This window comes from Cetorhinus maximus, chromosome 23 (genome assembly GCF_964194155.1).
Source record: "Cetorhinus maximus chromosome 23, sCetMax3.hap1.1, whole genome shotgun sequence".
Taxonomy (NCBI): Eukaryota; Metazoa; Chordata; class Chondrichthyes; order Lamniformes; family Cetorhinidae; genus Cetorhinus; species Cetorhinus maximus.
In genome coordinates, this window is record NC_135901.1 from 23,608,808 (window position 1) to 23,628,212 (window position 19,405).

Here is a 19,405-nt window from a genome sequence, read left to right on the forward strand (position 1 = left end):
CGAGGTGCTGCCATTTGGATAAGATGTTAAGCTGAGGCCCCCTCTGTTATTTAAAATGGATATAAAGGATCACTATTTTGACAATGAACAGGGTTCTGCGCCCAGGCCAATATTTATTCCTCAACCAACATCACAAGAACAGATGATTTGGTCATTATTATGTCGCTGCTTGTGAGAGTTTGCAACATTTCCTACTTTACAACAAGAACTTCACTGACTGTAGTGTTTTGGGATTCCAGGGGTGGTGGGAGGTGCTACATAAATTTGAGGATTTCTTTCTTCCTAAATCTAAGCCCCTGGTTATTGATCTCATTGCTCATGGAAATAAGTTCTCCCTATCCACTGTATCTAGGTCCCTCACAATTTTAATGCGCCACAATTAAATTTCCCCTGAGCCTTCCCTGTTCCAAAGAATACAAACCCATTGTATCCAATCCTTCCTCCTCGCTCATTTTGATGTGAATAATGTTCAAGGGGAGCTCCCGAATCCTGTCCCCAATCTGATGTATCAGATCATTCCTCTCTGGATCAGGTTTAATGTTCACCAGCTGCTGTTGGTCCCCCAGGAAGTGGCCATTCTAATTCTGTGACTCGGAGCAGTTTTGCTGATATAGGGGCTTGACTGGAACTTCTTGTTTTAAAGTTTCATCATTCATTATACATTCGGCCTCAGCTACAAACATGTGTCTTGTGCTTCCAGTGAAGTAGAGGAGAGTTTTCACTCATAAAGCAGAAATATTGATATTAACAAAAGCGTGCAGGAGAAAAGCTCAGTTTCAGAGTGCTGTTACTACCACAGAAATGGAGAGTTGGGCTTAACGCATTAAAGCAGCAAAGTTTTGCTTTACTGGTTGAGCTGGCCGGACATGCAGTAATTGTACATCCAAATCTCTTATTAGAGCAAGGCAAGCAGTGGTTTCCACTGGTGACTCAGTTTGCTCTGAATGCAACGGTGGAAAGGAAATCAACCAACAAATGTCCAGTGCTTCATGCTCAATCATCGATAACATCATTCACAACTTCCACTTCTTGATGCACATCCTTCCAGACATTGTGATCCATTTTTTCTCAGGTTTTGTTTCTGGATTTAATATTGACCTGCTTCAAAATGTGACCTCATTTTGAAATCAGATTCGCTTCAATCTCCAACACAAACTGAATTACAAACCTGATGGACAAACAATGGCAAATGAGTCAGTCAGTAACACAAATCCCATGGTGCTCATTTTCAGATTCACCACATTCAGCTCTAAACAAAAGGAAGGAATTTTTCAGTGAAAAGAGTTGAAAAGTTGTTGTTTTATTTGCGACCCACTCACTCGGGTATTCCTCTGGGGAATGCAGCCAGGCTCATGGCACTTTGAGTGGCTCAACTGCACGAGGGGGAGAAAAAAGAGGGGAAGAGCAACAGTGATAGGAGACTCAATAGTAAGGGGAACAGACAGGCGTTTCTGCAGCCGTAGACATGACTCCAGAATGGTATGTTGACTCCTTGGTGCCAGGGTCAAGGATGTCACTGAACGGCTGCAGGGCATTCGAAAGGGAGAGGGCAAACAGAGATCGTGGTACATATTGGTACCAATGACATAGGTAGAAAGAGGGATCCTGCAAGCTGAATTTAGGGAGCCAGGAAGCAGATTAAAAAACAGGACCTCAAAGGTGGTAATCTCTGGATTACTTCCGGTGCCATGCGCTATTGAGTATAGAAATAGGAGGTTAGTCCAGATGAATGTGTGGCTGGAGAGAGGGCTTTAGATTTCTGGGACACTGGAACAGTTTCCGGTGGGACCTGTACAAGGTGGACGGGATGCACCTGAACTGGAATGGGACCAACATCCTTGTGGGGAGGCTTGCTAGTGCTGTTGGGGAAGGCTTAAAACGAACTTAGCAGGGAGATGCGATCCTTACAGGAGGTTCAGCAGGGGGAGATGCACAGCCAAAATTAGAAGAGAGAGCAAGTGAGTCTGGAAGGCATAGAAATTATAGGCCAGTTGAGGCACAATGGAGTTTGGCAAGGTTGGATGGTTTCTATTTTAATGCAAGGAGTCAGATGAATAAGGCAGATGAGTTGAGGGCACAAATTAACACATGGAAGGATGATGTCATTGTTGTCACAGAGACATGGTTGATAGAGGGGCAGGATCGGCAGCTCAATATTCTAGGATATAGGGTCTTCAGACAAGACAGGGAAGGAGGTAAAAGAGGAGGGGGTATTGCAATGTTGATCAAGAAATCAATTACAGCAATAAGGAGAGATGACATAAGACAGAGGAGCAGAAATTAGGCCATTCGGCCCATCGAGTCTGCTCCGCCATTCAGTCATGGCTGATAAGTTTCTCAACCCCATTCTCCTGCCTTCTCCCCATAACCTTTGCTCCCCTTACTAGTCAAGAACCTATCTATCTCGGTTTTAAATACACTCAATGACCTGGCCTCCACAGCCTTCTGTGGCAATGAATTCCATAGATTCACCACTCTCTGGCTAAAGAAGTTTCTCCTCATCTCTGTTCTAAAAGGTCTTCCCTTTACTGTGAGGCTGTGCCCTCGGGTCCAAGTCTCTCCTACTAATGGAAACATCTTCCCCACGTCCACTCTATCCAGGCCTTTCAGTATTCTGTAAGTTTCAATCAGATCCCCCCTCATCCTTCTAAACTCCATCGAGTATAGACCCAGAGTCCTCAAACGTTCCTCATATGTTAAGCCTTTCATTCCTGGGATCGTTCTCGTGAACCTCCTCTGGACCCTCTCCAGGGCCAGCACATCCTTCCTGAGATACGGGGCCCAAACTTGCTCACAATATTCTAAATGTGGTCTGACCAAAGCCTTATAAAGCCTCAGCAGCACATCCCTGCTTTTATATTCTAGTCCTCTCGAAATTAATGCCAACATTGCATTTGCCTTCCTAACTACCGACTCAACCTGCAAGTTAACCTTAAGAAAATCCTGGACTAGGACTCCCAAGTCCCTTTGCACTCCAGATTTCTGAATTCTCTCTCCATTTAGAAAATAGTCTATGCCTATATTCTTCCTACCAAAGTGCATGACCTCACACTTCCCCATGTTGTATTCCATCTGCCACTTCCTTGCCCATTCTCCTAACCTGTCCAAATCCTTCGGCAGCCTCTCCGCCTCCTCAATACTACCTGTCCCTCCACCTATCTTTGTATCATCTGCAAACTTAGCCAGGATGCCCTCAGTTCCTTCATCTAGATCATTAATGTATAAAGTGAAAAGTTGTGATCCCAACACTGACCCCTGCGGAACTCCACTAGTCACCGGCCGCCATCCTGAGAAGGACCCCCTTATCCCCACTCTCTGCCTTCTGCCAGACAGCCAATCTTCTATCCATGCTAGTACCTTGCTACTAACACCATGGGCTATTATCTTACAGAGCAGCCTCCTGTGCGGCACCTTGTCAAAGGCCTTCTGGAAGTCAAAGTTATCTTAGAAAGCTCCTCAAGTGAAGCCATATGGGTAGAACAGAAAAACAAAACAGGAGCAATCACATTGCTAGGCGTGTACTATAGGCCCCCAAACGGTCAGAGAGAAATCGAAGAGCAGATATGTAGGCAAATTCCAAAGAAGTATAAAAATAATAGGTTAGTAAAAGTGGGCGATTTCAACTTGCCCAACATTAACTGGGTTAGTCATAGTTGTGATAGGTTTAGAGAGAACAGAATTCATAAAATGCATCCAGGAGAGCTTATTAAGCCAATACGTAGAAGGTCCTACAAGAGAGGAGGCGGTCCTGGACTTAATATTAGGGAATGAAGCCAGGCAAATAGTAGAGGTATCAGTAGGGGAGCATTTTGCAGAGAGTGATCATAACTCCGCTAGATTCAAGGTTGTTGTGGAAAAGGGCAAGGATGGGTCAAAAATCAGAGTTCTAAATTGGGGGAAAGCCAATTTTAATAAGATCAGATATGATTTGGCCAGAGTGGACTGGGAGCAGCTACTTTTAGGTAAATCTGCGTCAGAGCAGTGGGACTCATTCAAGGAGGAAATAGGGAGAGTACAGGGCCAACATATTCCAGAAAGACAAAGGGTGGTACCAAAAAGTTCAGGAACCCTGGATGTTGAGGGATATACAGGATTGGATAAAGAGAAAGAGGGAGGCTTATGGCAGATACTGAGGGCTCAAAACAGCGGAAGCCCTCCAGGAGCATAGAATGTGTAGGGGGGAACTTAAAAAGGAAATTAGGAGAGCAAAAAGGGGGCATGAGAAAACATCGGCAGGTAAAATAAAGGAAAATTCAAAGTTATTTTACAAGTACATTAACAGTAAGAGGATAACTAGGGAAAGAGTAGGGTCCATTAAGGACCATAGTGGCAGTTTGTGTGTAGAGCCGGAAGACGTAGGCAGAGTTCTAAATGAATACTTTGTGTCGGTGTTCACAAGTGAGAGGGACGACATGGGTATGGAAATCAGGCAGAAGGACTGTGATATAATTGAAGAAATTAGCATACAAAGGTTCTGAGTGGTCTGGCAGGCTTAAAAGTAGATAAATCTCTGGGCCCGGATGAAATGTATCGCAGACTGTTGAGTGAGGCAAGGGAGGAGATAGCAGGGGCGCTGGCAATAATTTTCAAAACCTCTCTGGCCACAGGAGAGGTGCCAGAGGACTGGCAGACAGCCAAGCTGGTACTGTTATTCAAGGAGGGAGGAAGGGATAACCCAGGGAACTACAGGCCAGTCAGTCTAACCTCAGTGGTGGGGAAACTATTGGAAGCAATTCTGAGGGTCAGAGTTAATCTACGCTTGGAGAGAGGCAGGGATTAATCAAGGACAGTCAGCATGGTTTTGTTAAGGGGAGGTCATGTCTAACCAATTTGACTGAATTTTTCAAACAGGTGACCAGGAGCGTAGATGAGGTCACTGGCTAGGTCAGCATTTATTGCACATCCAAAATTGCCCTTAAGAAGGTGGTGGTGAGCCACCTCCTTGAACCACTGTAGTCCATGTGGTGTAGATACGCCCACACTGCTGCTAGGGAGGAGTTAGAGCATTTTGACCCACCAACAGAGAAGGAATGGCGATATATTTCCAAGTCATCATGGTGACTGGCTTGGAGGGGAAGTTACAGGTTGTATGTTCTCATGTGTCTGCTGCCCTTGTCCTTCCAGGTGGTAGATTTGCAAGTTTGGAAGGAGCTGTTGAAGGAGCCTTGGTGAGTTGCTGCAGTGCATCTTGTAGATGATGTCACTGTGGATCGGTTGTGGAGCGAGTGAACGTTGAACGTGGTGGATTGGACACTAGTCAAGTGGGCTGCTCCGTGCGGGAGCGACACTCATCCAGGCAAGTGGAGAGTATTCCATCACACTCCTGACTTGTGCCTTCTAGGTATTGGGGAGGCTTTGGGGAGTCAGGAGCTAAGAAACGCGCTGCAGAATTCCCAATCTCGACCTGCTCTTTTCACCACGGTGTATCTAGGGGTTTTCCAGTTCAGTTTCTGGTCAATGGCAATCTCTAGGATGTTAATAGTGAAGGATTCAGTGATGGTAATGCCATTGAACATTAATGGGAGATGGTTAGATTCTCTTGTTGGAGCTAAAGTAACTTGCCACGTGTCAGCCCAAGTCTGAATGTTGTCCAGGTCTTGCTGCATTTGGATACGACTGCTTCAATATCTGAGGAGTCATGAGTGGTGCTGAACATTGTGCAATCATCAGTGAACATCCCCACTTCTGACCTTATGGAGGGAAGGTCATTCATGAAGCAGCTGAAGATGGTTGGGCCTAGGACACTACCCTGAGGAACTCCTACAGCGATGTCCTGGGACTGAGATGATTGACCTCCAAAAGCCACAACCATCTTCCTTTGAAGAAGATAAAAACAGATCCCAATGAACATGATTCAGTCCTGGATGTGGTTAACAGCAGAACAAAATCATAGTCGTTACTTGTGAACTCACTGGTGTGTCAGCAGGTGGGATGGCTGAGTGAATCTCTTCCCACACACAGAGCAGGTGAATGGTCTCTCCCCATTGTGAATTCACTGCTATACAATAAGTTGAGGTGATTACTTGAACCCAGTCGCACAGTGAGAGCGCCTGAACAGTATCTCGTCAGTGTGAACACGTTGATGGTGCATCAGTTCCCTGCAACCTTTATAGCACTTCCCACAGTCTGGGCATTTAAAAGATTTCTTGACAGTTTTGAACTCGCTGATGTGTCAGCAGGTGGGATGACTGAGTGAACCCCTTCCCACACTCGGAGCAGGTGAACGGCCTCTCCCCACTGTGAAGTCGCTGGTGCACAATGAGTTCAGATGATCGCTTGAACCCAGTCCCACAGTGAGAGCACCTAAACGGTCTCTCATCAGTGTGAACACGTTGATGGGACATCAATTCCCCAGAACTTTTATAGCACTTCCCACATTCTAGGCATTTAAAAGGTCTCTCATCAGTGTGAACTCGCTGGTGTGTCAGCAGGTGGGATGACTGCTTGAATCCTTTCCCACACACAGAGCAGGTGAACGGTCTCTCCCCAGTGTGAGTGAGTTGGTGTAAATTCAGGCTGCCGCATTGAATGAATCCTTTCCCACATACGGAGCAGGTGAATGGTCTCTCCCCAGTGTGAACGCGTTGATGTGCAGTGAGGGCTGATAACTGCCTGAAACTCTTTCCACAGTGAGTGCAGCAGAATGGCTTCTCCTCGGTGTGAATTCGCTGATGTGACAGAAAGCTGAATGATTTAGTAAATTCCTTCCCACACACAGAGCAGGTGAACGGCCTCTCCCCAGTGTGAACTCGCTTGTGTGCATTGAGGTTGGATGAAGACCTGAACCTCTTTCCACAGAAAGTGCAGCTGAACGGCCTCTCCTCAGTGTGAATTCTCTGGTGTGAGAGCAGTTTGGATGACAGAGTAAATCCCTTCCCACACACGGAACAGGTGAACGGCTTCTCCCCTGTGTGAATTCGCTGGTGTAATGAAAGACCGGATCGCCCAGTGAAATCCTTCCCACACAAGGAGCACGAGAATGGTCTCTCCCCAGTGTGAACTCGCTGATGTGCACTGAGGTTGGATGAACATGAGAACTTCTTTCCACAGTAAGTGCAGCTGAAAGGTCTCTCCTCAGTGTGAACTCGCTGGTGTAAAAGTAGGTGGGACGATAGAGTAAATCCCTTCCCACACACTGAACAGGTGAATGGCCTCTCCCCAGTGTGACTGCGTCGATGGTTTTCCAGCAGGTATGGATAATTGAATCCTTTACCACAATCCTCACATTTCCATGGTTTCTCCATGCACCTGGTGTCCTTGCGTCTCTCCAGGTTGGACAATCAGTTGAAGCCTCAGCCACACACAGAACACGTGTATGATTTCACCCTGTTGTGATGTTTTTTCAGGCAGAATAACTGGTCAAAGCTCTTTCCACAGTCACTACACTGGAACACTCTCACTCGGGTATATATGTGTATCTTGGTGCTTTTCCAGTCACACTGAATTTTGAAATCTTCTTTCACATCCAGAAGAGAGAAATATTTCTCCTTTCATGGTCACGGGATGTGGGCTTCACTGGCTGGGCCAGCATTTATTGCCCATCCTTAGTTGCCCTTGAAAAGGTGGTGGTGAGCTGCCTGTTTAGGTTGTGATGAATCAAATGGCTCTGACAGACCTTGATGTGAAGTTTAGTTTGAGTTTCCTGTCTTTAAATCCTCCTCTTCTAATACCCTGGAAAAGGAATTTACAAAATTAATTCAGAACAAACAATTCTAGTTTCTGTGGAACATTTTTCCTCTCATCTACTCAGAGCTATAAATCCCTGTCCCACACACACTCCCTCATCCCTAGGTTGGAATCCAAACTTATTGCACCATCTGAAGTCTCCACTCTGAGCTTCGCCCCAAGCTCCACTCACCCCCCCACCCCCACCTCCACTCACCCCCCCACCCCCACCCCAGACTGGCTGAATTCAGTTTTCTGTCCTGTGTGCAGAGTGAGAGTAAAATCAACGAGTCAACAATTTTCTCTCCTGGTCACAGGCCCCTGAAGTCCCACCCACTCTGTGTTGCATTACCACAATGGCCACACATGTGCTCTGCTCGCCGCTGAAACATGAAGACCACCAACATGGGCCTGTTCCCGGGAGAGGCTGCATTTATTTGTGCCACAACACCAGAGGAAGTACTTCCTGCACCAACACAAGGACTGTGTCAGACGCGAAAAGTCAGAGATGGTTTTAAGTGCAGCTGTTGTCTTATATCTCATTTTACCATTTGCTGCTGGACTGACATTCTAAATTAAGTTTTGAAATACAAGCTGAAATCTGGTATCAGGGAGTAAATTAAAACACAATCATGTTAGGATTTACTGTTCCCCAAAATCCTGTCAGTCAAATTCTCATCAGAAATACATCAGGGGATTGTATTTTAATAGGTCGTTTCACAGATGCTTATAAAATGACATTAAAAAAAAATATGAACATATTCTTGGGTAGATAAATAATAAATAACGATATTTAATAAAACAACCACCCAATGTGGGGTTCGACACTCTGACTCTGGGTTTCTGATCTCCATTAACCACTAATTGAGAGGCCGCTTTGCGGATCCACAAAGTGTTTCCAAATCCTAAACAAAAACAGAATTACCTGGAAAAACTCAGCAGGTCTGGCAGCATCGGTGGAGAAGAAATCAGTTAACGTTTCGAGTCTTCATGACCCTTCGGCAGAACTGAAGCATAGTTAGGAGAAAGGTGAAATATAAGCTGGTTTAAGGTGGGGGGGGCGGGGGGAGAGAGAAGTTGAGGGTGTGGTGATTGTGGAGATAAGCAAGCAATGATAGGAGCAGATAATCAAAAGATGTCACAGACAAAAGGATCAAAGAGGTGTTGAAGGTGGTGATATTGTCTAAGAAAAGTGCTAATTAAGAATGGAAGACAGGACACTCAAGGTACAGCTCTAGTGGGGATGGGGTGGAAAGACTAACAAAGTTTTAGTTTTAGATTTAAAAATAATGGAAATAGGTGGGAAAAGAAGAATCTATATAAATTATTGAAAAAAAAGGGAGGAGGGAGAAACGGGGTGGGAATGGGGGGAGGGGGAGTTTAAGATCTAAAGTTGTTGATTTCAATATTCAGCCCGGAAGGCTGTAAAGTGCCTAGTCGGAAGATGAGGTGCTGTTCCTCCAGTTTGCGTTGGGCTTCACTGGAACAATGCAGCAAGCCAAGGACAGACATGTGGGCAAGAGAACAGGGTGGAGTGTTAAAATGGCAAGCGACAGGGAGGTTTGGGTCTTTCTTGCGGACAGACCGCAGGTGTTCTGCAAAGCGGTCGCCCAGTTTGCGTTTGGTCTCTCCAATGTAGAGGAGACCGCATTGGGATCAACGAATGCAGTAGACTAAGTTAGGGGAAATGCAAGTGAAATGCTGCTTCACTTGAAAGGAGTGTTTGGGCCATTGGACGGTGAGGAGAGAGGAAGTAAAGGGGCAGGTGTTGCATCTTCTGCGTGGGCATGGGGAGGTGCCATAGGTGGGGGTTGAGGAGTAGGGGGTGATGGAGGAGTGGACCAGGATCCCTACGGAATGCCATCATGGGGGGTGAAGGGAAGATGTGTTTGGTGGTGGCATCATGCTGGAGTTGGCGGATATGGCGGAGGATGATCCTTTGAATGCGGAGGCTGGTGGGGTGATAAGTGAGGACAAGGGGGACCCTATCATGTTTCTGGGAAGGAGGAGAAGGCGTGAGGGAGGATGCACGGGATATGGGCCGGACACGGTTAAGGGCCCTGTCAACGACTGTGGGTGGAAAACCTCGGTTAAGGAAGAAGGAGGACATGTCAGAGGAGCTGTTTTTGAAGGTAGCGTCATCAGAACAGATGCGACGGAGGCGAAGGAATTGAGAGAATGGGATGGTGTCCTTACAGGAAGCGGGGTGTGAGGAGCTGTAGTCGAGGTAGCTGTGGGAGTCGGTAGGCTTGTAATGGATATTGGTGGACAGTCTATCATCAGAAATTGAGACAGAGAGGTCAAGGAAGGGAAGAGAAGTGTCAGAGATGGACCATGTGAAAATGATGGAGGGGTGGAGATTGGAAGCAAAATTAATAAATTTTTTCAGGTCCCGACGAGAGCATGAAGTAGCACCGAAGTAATCATCGATGTACCGGAGAAAGAGTTGTGGGAGGGGGCCGGAGTAGGACTGGAACAAGGAATGTTCCACATACCCCATAAAGAGACAGGCATAGCTGGGGCCCTTCAACACCTCTTTGATCCTTTTGTCTGTGACATCTTTTGATTATCTGCTCCTATCATTGCTTGCTTATCTCCACAATCACCACACCCTCAACTTCTCTCCCCACCCCCCCACCCCACCCTAAACCAGCTTATATTTCACCTCTCTCCTAACTATGCTTCAGTTCTGCCGAAGGGTCATGAAGACTCGAAACGTTAACTGATTTCTTCTCCACCGATGCTGCCAGACCTGCTGAGTTTTTCCAGGTAATTCTGTTTTTGTTTTGGATTTCCAGCATCCGCAGTAGCTTTCAGCTTTTTGTTTTTATCTCTGTTTCCAAATCCTCCCCGTCCAGCCGCCGGCTCCATCGCTCCCTCCCCCCGGGCCTGTCACCGCGGGGTAAACACGGGGCCTAGGGCCTGGGGCCTACCCCAGAAGTTGATCCAGTTCGTAGTCCAGCCGCGGTTTCCATTCCTACCCTGTGCTCACAATCTCCTCCCGCCTCCCGAACCGTCCGCTCCTCCTCACTCTGTCCCCATGACTGGCACTGAGCATGCTCAGAGCGCACACCCACACTGCACCTGCGCACTGGGAGCTGGGCTCACCGGCCGCCGCCATCTTGGGAGAGGAAGGCGGGCCTTGTTCAGAACAAAAACAAAAATACCTGGAAAAAATCAGCTGGTCTGGCAGCATCTGTGGAGAGGAGCACAGTTAACGTTTCGAGTCCGAATGACCCTTCAACAGAACTAAGTAAAAATAGAAAAGATGTGAAATATAAGTTGGTTTGAGCCTTGTTCAGGAAGCCGGGCGCATGGGCGGCCATCTTGGTGAGGGAAGGGTGGTTGAGGGCGGGCTTCCTCCCCGGTGACAGGCCCGGGTTACCCGGGCAACCGGCCGCCGCCATCTTGTGCTGAGGGTTTTCCATCCGGGTCTTTCGTGAAGGAATGGACAATGAGCTGGATTCAGTTTGAAAACTGTTCAGAGGAAGGTCTGAAATCAGATTTACATCCAGATACCTGTAAGGACAATAAAGTTTACATCAGTTATGTGTTTAAAATGAAATCAGAACGCTGGAAATACTCAGTTCTGAAGAAGAATCATATTGGATTGGAAATGTTAAATCTGTTTCTCTCTCTTCAAAGAAGCTGCCAAACCTGCTGAGGATTTCCGGAACTTTCTGTTTTTATTTCAGATTTCCAGCATCCACAGTATTTTTCTAAAATTATGTTTCTTTGAAATTTTGTTGGATTAGTTAAGAGTAAGATAATTGTTACCCTTTAAATGTACAAATCAGTGATATTTATTTGTGTAACCGAGACTCGGCTGTTCAGGAACAATGTCAGAAATCAATTCACAGAAATATAGTGGAAATCTGGAATTATGTTGAGATTTGGTGAATTGAAAATTTAAAAACAGATTGCTGGACGTTTGTGAGGCAAGACAGAATTAAGGGTCATGGAATCAAGGGAGATGGATGGATTTAACATAAAAATCAGGCATCTGCATACTAGAGCTCAGTGTCTGAGGTTGGACTGATTCTGATTGTATTTTGAAGGCAGTGTTCGTTTACTGTTTCTTTTGTAGATTATTTCCACGCCTGTGGACAATTTGCACGTAATGAGATACAGGGAAGAAACTGGAGAAGAGGGTTGGTGCAATGACACTGCCTTGTCTGAACCCAGTTTTCACTGAGATAGGGTCTGTAGTGTTTCCATTGATGAGGATTACGGCTTGGAGGAGGATACAGGATAATACTTCACGTTTGAACTTGTAAACATCTTTTTTGAGGTCCAAAAAGGTCAAGGACAGTGGTTGGTGCTGCTACTTGCATTTTTCTTGGGTTTTCCATGCAGTGAAGATCATGTCTGTGATGTCTCCCAATGGGGGAAACCACACTGTGACTCTGGAAGGAGCTCTTTGGCCACGAAGAGAAGGTGATTGAGGAAGTTCCCTGCAATGAATTTCCCTGTGGCAGGCAGCAGGGAGTCTCCTCTGTAATTATCGCAATTAGACTTGTCTCCCTTCTTGAATATATTCACGATCTGAGTGTCCCAGAGATCCCCATCATGGATCCCTCTTCGCTAGTAAGGAATATGTGGCTATGCAGCCGGGCCAGGAGTATGACTCCACTGTGTTTCAGAATTTCAGTAGGGATTCCATTTGCTCCAGAAAATCTTGTTGTTTTTCAGCTGTCAAATAGCTTTAACATTTTTGCTGTGGACCGTGGGAGCACCGAGACTGAGCAGCACAGGGTATTGAGGAATGGAGTTGTGGATGTTCAATTCAAGAAAGGCAGTACAAAAGCAACGTCCTCTCCCAAGCCAACTTACCCAGCATCGCGGGGCTAATCATTCAAAACCAGCTCTGCTGGATGGGACATGTTACTCGTATTCCTGACACCAGACGCATAAAGCAACTGCTCTACTTGGAACTCAGTCACAGCAGGAGACTCCAGGAGGACAGCAGAAATGCTTTAGAGATCTCCTCAACGTGCCTCTGAAGAGATCAAAATATCCCCACCAACTCACTGGATCATTCGGTAAAAATGGAGAAGGCTCATTCGGGAAGTCACCACATCAAAGTTTATTGCAGAAAATAAAAGCTCATGGTGTAGGGGGTAACATATTAGCCTGGATTGAAGATTGGCTGGCTGGGAGAAAACAGAGAGTATGCATAAATGGGTCTTTGACTGATTAGCAGGATGTGATGACTGGGGTCCCACAGGGGACTGTGCTGGGGCTTCAACTTTTTCCAATTAAATCAATGACTTTGATGAAGTGAGCGAAGGTATGGTAGCTACATTTGCAGACAACACAAAGATAGATAAGAAAATATGTTGTGAAGAAGACATAAGGAGTTTTCAGATGGATATAGATAAGTTGAGTGAGTGGGCAGATGGAATATAATGGAAAAATGTGAAGTTGTTCACTTTGACAGGAAGAATAAAAAAGCAGAGAATTACTTAAACAGAGGACTGCAGAACTGCAAGGTGCAGAGGGATCTAGGTGTACTCGTGCATGAGTCACCAAAAGTTAGTATGCAGGTACAGCATGTAATCAAGGATGCTAATAGAATGCTATCCTTTATTTCAAGAGGAATTGAACATAAAAGTAAGGATGTTATGCTTCAGTTATACAGAGCAGGGCATCAGTGAGACCACATCTCAAATATTGTGTGCAGCTTTTGTTTCCTTATTTAAGAAAGGACGTAAATGCATTGGAGGCGGTTCAGAGGAGGTTTACTGGATTGATACCTGGAATGAGTGGGTTGTCTTATGGGGATAGGTTGGACAGGCCGGGCTTATTTCCGCTGGAGTTTAGAAGGTTGAGGGGTGACTTGATTGAAGTATAGAAGATCCTGAATGGTCTTGACAAGGTGGACATGGAAAGGATGTTTTCTCTTGTGGATGAGTCCAGAACTAGGGGGCACTGTTTGAAAATTAGAGGTCACCCTTATAGGACAGAGATGAGGAGAAGTCTTTTCTCTAGGAAGGTTGTGCGACTTTGGAACTCTGCCTCAGAAGGTGTTGGAGGCGGGGCCACTGAATATTTTTAAGGCGAAGGTAGATAGATTCTTGTTAGGCAAGGGAATCCCAGATTATCGGGGTAGATGGGAATTTGGAATTCAACACAAACAGATCAGCCATGATCTTATTGAATGGTGGAGCAGGCTCGAGTGGCCTAATGGCCTACTTGTGGTCCTGTTTCATATGTTCAAGTGCATCGAGACACTTGGTCAGGAACACGCAGAAGCGAAGTTGAAGCATCTGAGAGAACGCACGACCCTGCAAACTACCCATCTACCCAACCCTTCAGGCAGCACCTGCCCCGCGTGTGACAGAGTCTGCAGATCAGGCATTGGACTTATCAGCCATTTCAGAACACATCACATCAGAGTGGAAGCAAGTCATCCTCGATCCTGAGGGACTATCTGAGAAATAGAGAGTCAGGACAGATCCAGGAGGTTGGCCTTCCTTCCCGGTGACAGGCCCAGGTTACCCCAGCTGCTGTTGCCAGTTGAGTGAGGAAGGTGGGGCTTGTTCAGCAGGGTGCCTGGGCGGCCATCTTGATGAGAGGACATCAGGGCTTCACGGTACTAGTGACCAGGAGAGAAAATGATTGATTCATTGATTTTACTTTCAGTCTGCAAACAGGGAGTGGTAAACTGAACCCAGCCAGAGTGGAGGGAGAGAGAAAACTGGGGATGGAGGAAAGAAACTTAACTGGATTCTGCAGAGGCAAGAGGGAGAGTGTGTGGGAAGTGGAGCAAAAATAAAAAGCGTTCCACAGAAACTAGAATTGTCTGTTCTGGATTTCTAACCTGGATTTAAATTGACATTTGTAAACTCCTTTCACAGGGCGTTGGAAGGAGAGGATTTACAGACAGGAAACTCAAACCAAACATCACGTCAAGATCTGATAGAACCACTCAATGCATCTGGACCTGAATATCATTGGCCTCTGAATGTGGAAGGAGAAATATTTGTCTGTGAGAAAAGATTTCAAACACCAGTGTGATTGGAAAAGCACCAAGACACCCACGTCCAAGTGAGAGTGTTTCAGTGAACTGACTGTGGAAAGAGCTTCAACCAGTTACACTGTCTGAAAAACATCACACCATTCACAGTGGGGAGAAACTGTACACTGTTCTGTGTGTATACAGGGCTTCAACTGATCATTCAACCTGGAGAGACCCATGGACACCCACACCATAGAGAAACCCTGGAAATGTGGGGACTGTGGGAGGGGATTCACTTGGCCATCCCAGCTGGAAATCCATCGACGCAGTCACACTGGGGAGAGACCGTTCACCTGCTCTGAGTGTGGGAAGGGATTCAGAGAGTCATCCAACCTGCTGACACACCAGCGAGTGCACACTGAGGAGAGACCTTTTAAATGCCCAGACTGCGGGAAGTGCTATAAAAGTTCTGGGGACCTGATGTCCCATCAACGTGTTCACACTGACGAGAGGCCATTCAGGTGCTTTCAGTGCGGAACTGGGTTCAGAAAATCATCTGAGTTCACTGTACACCAGCGCACTCACACTGGGGAGAGGCCGTTCACCTGCTTTGTGTGTGGCAAGGGATTCATTAATTCATCCAACCTGCTGAGACACCAGCGTATTCACTCTGACATGAGAACTTTTAAATGTTCTGACTGTGAGGAGAGCTTTAAAAGCAACAATAATCTGTTGAGACACCGACGCACTCACACTGGAGAGAGGCCCTTCACCTGCTCTGTGTGTGGGAAGGGATTCACTCGGTCATCCAACCTGCTGACACACCAACGAGTACACACTGGGGAAAGGCCCTTCACCTGCTCCGTGTGTGGGAAGGGATTCATTTGTTCATCCCATCTGCTGAAACACCAACGCACTCACACCGGGGAGAGGCCATTCACATGCTCTGTGTGTGGGAAGGGATTCACTCAGTCATCTAACCTGCTGACTCACCAGCGAGTTCACAAGTGAATGCAGAGGCGGAAACTGATTGTGGTAATAACGGTATGAGGATTTAGTGTGTGGTATTTTTGATTCCACCAATGTAAGGTTGCAAGTTACATTTGGTGACCATGAAACTATCATAGATTGTTGTAAAACCCATCTGCTTCACTGACGTCCTTTAGGGAAGGAAATCTGACATTCTTACCTGGTCTGGTCTACATGTGACTCCAGATCCACAGCAATGTGGTTGACTCTTAACTGTCCTCTGAAGTAGCCTCGTGAGCCTCTCAGTTCAAGGGCAATTAGGGATGGGCAACAAATAGTGACCTTGCTAGTGACGCCCACATCCCATGAAAGAATAAGGAAAAAAATAATATAGAGCCTTCAACACAGTAAGACATCCCAAGGTGCTTCACAGATGATGAAAAGCTTGGTCAAAGAAGTAGATTTTAAGAAGTATCTTAAGGGAGGTGGGAGAGGTTTAGAGAGAATTCCAGAGCTCAGGACCTTAGCAGCTGAAAGCACGGCCGCCAATGGTGGAGTGATATATGCGGATGGCTGGTGGGTGGGGGGGGAGGAAGGGTTCAGAATTGGAGGAGCGCAGGGACTTGAAGTGTCATAGGGCTTGAGGAGGGACCAGAGACTATCTGTCATGGAGAGAGTGGCTGCTTTCATGGAGCCCACTGGCCCTGTATTTACAGAATTAGATCAGCCATGAGCTTATTGAATGGTGGAGCAGGCTTGAGGGGCAGAACAGCCTTGTCCTGTTCCTATTTCATATGACCTAATGAAGGTTGGCCTGTTCAGTGTTCGGGCCATCTTGGTGGGGGAACGGAGAATGGCTGGAGCTTCAGCATCCCAGTGACCAGGAGACAAAATGATTGAGGAGGGAGAGTGTTTGATGGAAACTAGAATTATCCATTTGGAATTTCTATCCTATACCGACAATAGGGACTTTTGTAAACTCCTTTTAACAGGGTACCAGATATTGAGGATTTGCAGATGGAAAACTCAAACCAAACATCACATCAAGATCTGACAGAGTCACTCGATTCATAAGGACCTGAGTGTCATCGGCCTTTGAATGTGGAAGGAGAAATGTTTGTCTGTTCTGTCTGTGGGAAAACATTTCAAACATCAGTGTGACTGGAAAAGCACCGAGACACACACACCCGAGTGACAGTGTTCCAGTGCGCTGACTGTGGAAAGAGCTTTAACCAGTTACACAGCCTGAAAAACATCACATCATTCACGTGAAGGAAGAAACCGTACATGTGTTTTGTGTGTGGACAAGACTTCAACTGATCATCCAACCTGGAGAGACAGAAGGACTCCAACACTATGGAGAAACCATGGAAATGTGGGAAGGGATTCAATTACCCATCAAGCTGGAAAACATCAATGCAGTCACACTGGGGAAAGGCCGTTCATCTGTTCCGTGTGTGGGAAGGGATTTTCTCAGTCTTTCTGTCTCCAGTCACACCAGCGAGCTCAGACTGAGGAGAGATCATTCAGCTGCACTGACTGTGGGAAGAGGTTCAGGTGTTCATCCAACCTCACTGCACATCAGCGAATCAACACTGGGGAGAGACCATTCACCTGCTCCATGTGTGGGAAGGGAACTCAGTCAACAACTCTGCTGATACACCAGCGAGTTCACACCTGTGAGAGACCATTCACCTACTCAGTGTGTGAGAAGGGATTCACTAATTCATCCCAGTTGCTGAAACACTAAAGAGTTCACACTGCGGAGAGGCCATTCAACTGCTTTGAGTGTGGGAAGGGATTTGCTCAGTTAAACAACATGCTGAGACATCAGCGAAGTCACACTGGGGCAAAGCTGTTCATATGCTCTGTATGTGGGAATGGGTTCACTCACTCACGTAACCTGCTGACACACCAGCAAATTCACAGCAGGGAGAGACCGTACACCTGCTCCGTGTGTGGGAAGGGATTCACTCGGTCCTCTCACCTGCTCACGCACCAGCGAGTTCACACTGGGGAGAGGCCGTTCACCTGCTCCGTGTGTGAGAAGAGATTCACTCAGTCACAATACCTGCTCACACACCAGCGAGTTCATAAGTGATTACAGGGATTGGATTCTGCTGTTGCTGTTGCGAAGTTTCTTGCTGGGGATGATGTCAATCTCCTCGCAGACGCTTTTGTTGGTGTGGAAGTCATTGTCAAGGCGGGGGTAGTATTTCTCAATGATGCCATTAATTACATCCAGGACTGATAGTCTAACAATGTTTAGTTTGTTCCTATTAATTTAAACTGGCTGGAGTTTAATATTTTGGATCTGTTGCTGATTTTAGAGGCTGCAGTGTCCCTTTTTAAGGTCATCTGTGACCTTCTCCATAATTCAAGAACTCTCAACGGGAACTCATTTACAATAAAACTCTAAACTTTTACTTCAATCTAAATTTATCATTGCAAAATCTACAATTCAGTGCCTGATTAACATCTTCGATTAGAAACCGCTGATTAATCCCTGCTGACTTGGACATTCTTCACAGTGACATCTCCATTATGAAATTAAATTATCATGGAATATGAACAAAATAGTAAAATATTTTACAATATCTATAAAAGAATGATGGCTGTAATGGGAATTGGACAATTAAGGGATTAGACAGGATAATACCGCAGGGAATGATAGAGAGATGTCAGAAATATTAGATAATTATTTTGCCTCATTGTTTCCCAGGGAGAGAGAACAGGTCAACAGCGCATTGAATTATTGAGATGAGTAATGCGATAAGTGCATTGAAAGTCAAGAAAGGATGTTTTGGATAAACCAAATAAACTCAAAGAGGATAAAGTGGTCCGGATTGATTGATTTCACATAAAGGAGTGTAGGGAAGAAATAGCAGTGGCAGTACTGCTCATGCTTAATAATTTATTCAAAAGCTTTAGCACCAGAGGACTGGTGGATAGTCAATGTAATTCCTGTATTTAAGAAGGGGGACATGACATGTGCAGGGAATTATAGACCATTCAGCTTAACGTCAGTGGCAGGAAAAATAATAGAATCTCTACTAAAGGTGGGAATAGAAGAACATCTAGAAATGAGAAATACAACACTGAACAGTCAGCATGGATTTCAAAAGGGAAAATCTCGTCTGACCAACCTTACTGAATGTTTTTAGGATGGAACAGAGTGGACAATGGTGATGTATTAGGTATAATTCATCTGGATTTTCTAAAGGCCTTCGATAAGATGCCTCATAGTAGACTAATGAATAAGGTCAGAGAATGTGGATCAGGGGACAAGTGACAGAATGGATTGCTTGCTCGCTTCAAGACAGAAAGCAGAGAGTAAAGGGGAGTTATTCAGAGTGACAGAAGGTAGGAAGTGATGTTCCACAAGGATCAATGCTAGGACCACGGCTGTTCACAATTTACATTAACCATTTGGATTTTGAAATCTAATACACAATCTCTAAATTTGCAGATGATACCAAATTGGGGGGCGGGCGTGGCGTTAGTATTGAGGACTGCAACAGATTACCGGAGGATATTAACAAACTTACAGAATGGACAAACAATTGGCAAATGAAATTCAACACAGAGAAATGTGAGGTAGTAAATTTTGATAGGAAGTGTAAGGAAGTCAGTTATTCTATGGAAGGTGTGAGTCTAGGTTAGGTAGAGGAACAAAGGGATCTCTAAAAATTGAACTAAAAATTGTGTCCCAGGTTAGCAAGGACATTAAAAAAAATACAACCAAGAACTATGCTTTATTTCTAAAGGGATAAAATTAAAACGTAGGGTTATGCTAAATCTTTATTGGAC

The 19,405-nt window shown here is 45.7% G+C and overlaps 2 protein-coding genes across 2 annotated transcripts in view; one reads left to right on the forward strand and one right to left on the reverse strand.

The window, feature by feature from the left end:
- Positions 1-93: 93 nt before the first annotated feature.
- Positions 94-19,405, reverse strand: part of LOC144697447 (uncharacterized) — a 28,250-nt gene continuing 8,938 nt past the window's right edge. Inside the window, exons 4-5 of the mRNA XM_078569424.1 lie at positions 5,083-7,014; positions 94-1,168 (exon numbers count right to left, since the gene is read on the reverse strand). Of these exons, the coding sequence (XP_078425550.1) occupies positions 6,135-7,014 (880 nt within the window). The 3' untranslated portion in view covers positions 94-1,168; positions 5,083-6,134. The remainder of the gene's footprint in view (positions 1,169-5,082; positions 7,015-19,405) is intronic.
- The window catches only part of LOC144697382 (uncharacterized), a 62,361-nt gene continuing 54,048 nt past the window's right edge, over positions 11,093-19,405 (forward strand). Inside the window, 3 exon segments of the mRNA XM_078569360.1 lie at positions 11,093-11,186; positions 14,526-15,633; positions 17,525-17,692. Coding sequence (XP_078425486.1) covers positions 14,864-15,633; positions 17,525-17,692 — 938 coding nt within the window. The 5' untranslated portion in view covers positions 11,093-11,186; positions 14,526-14,863.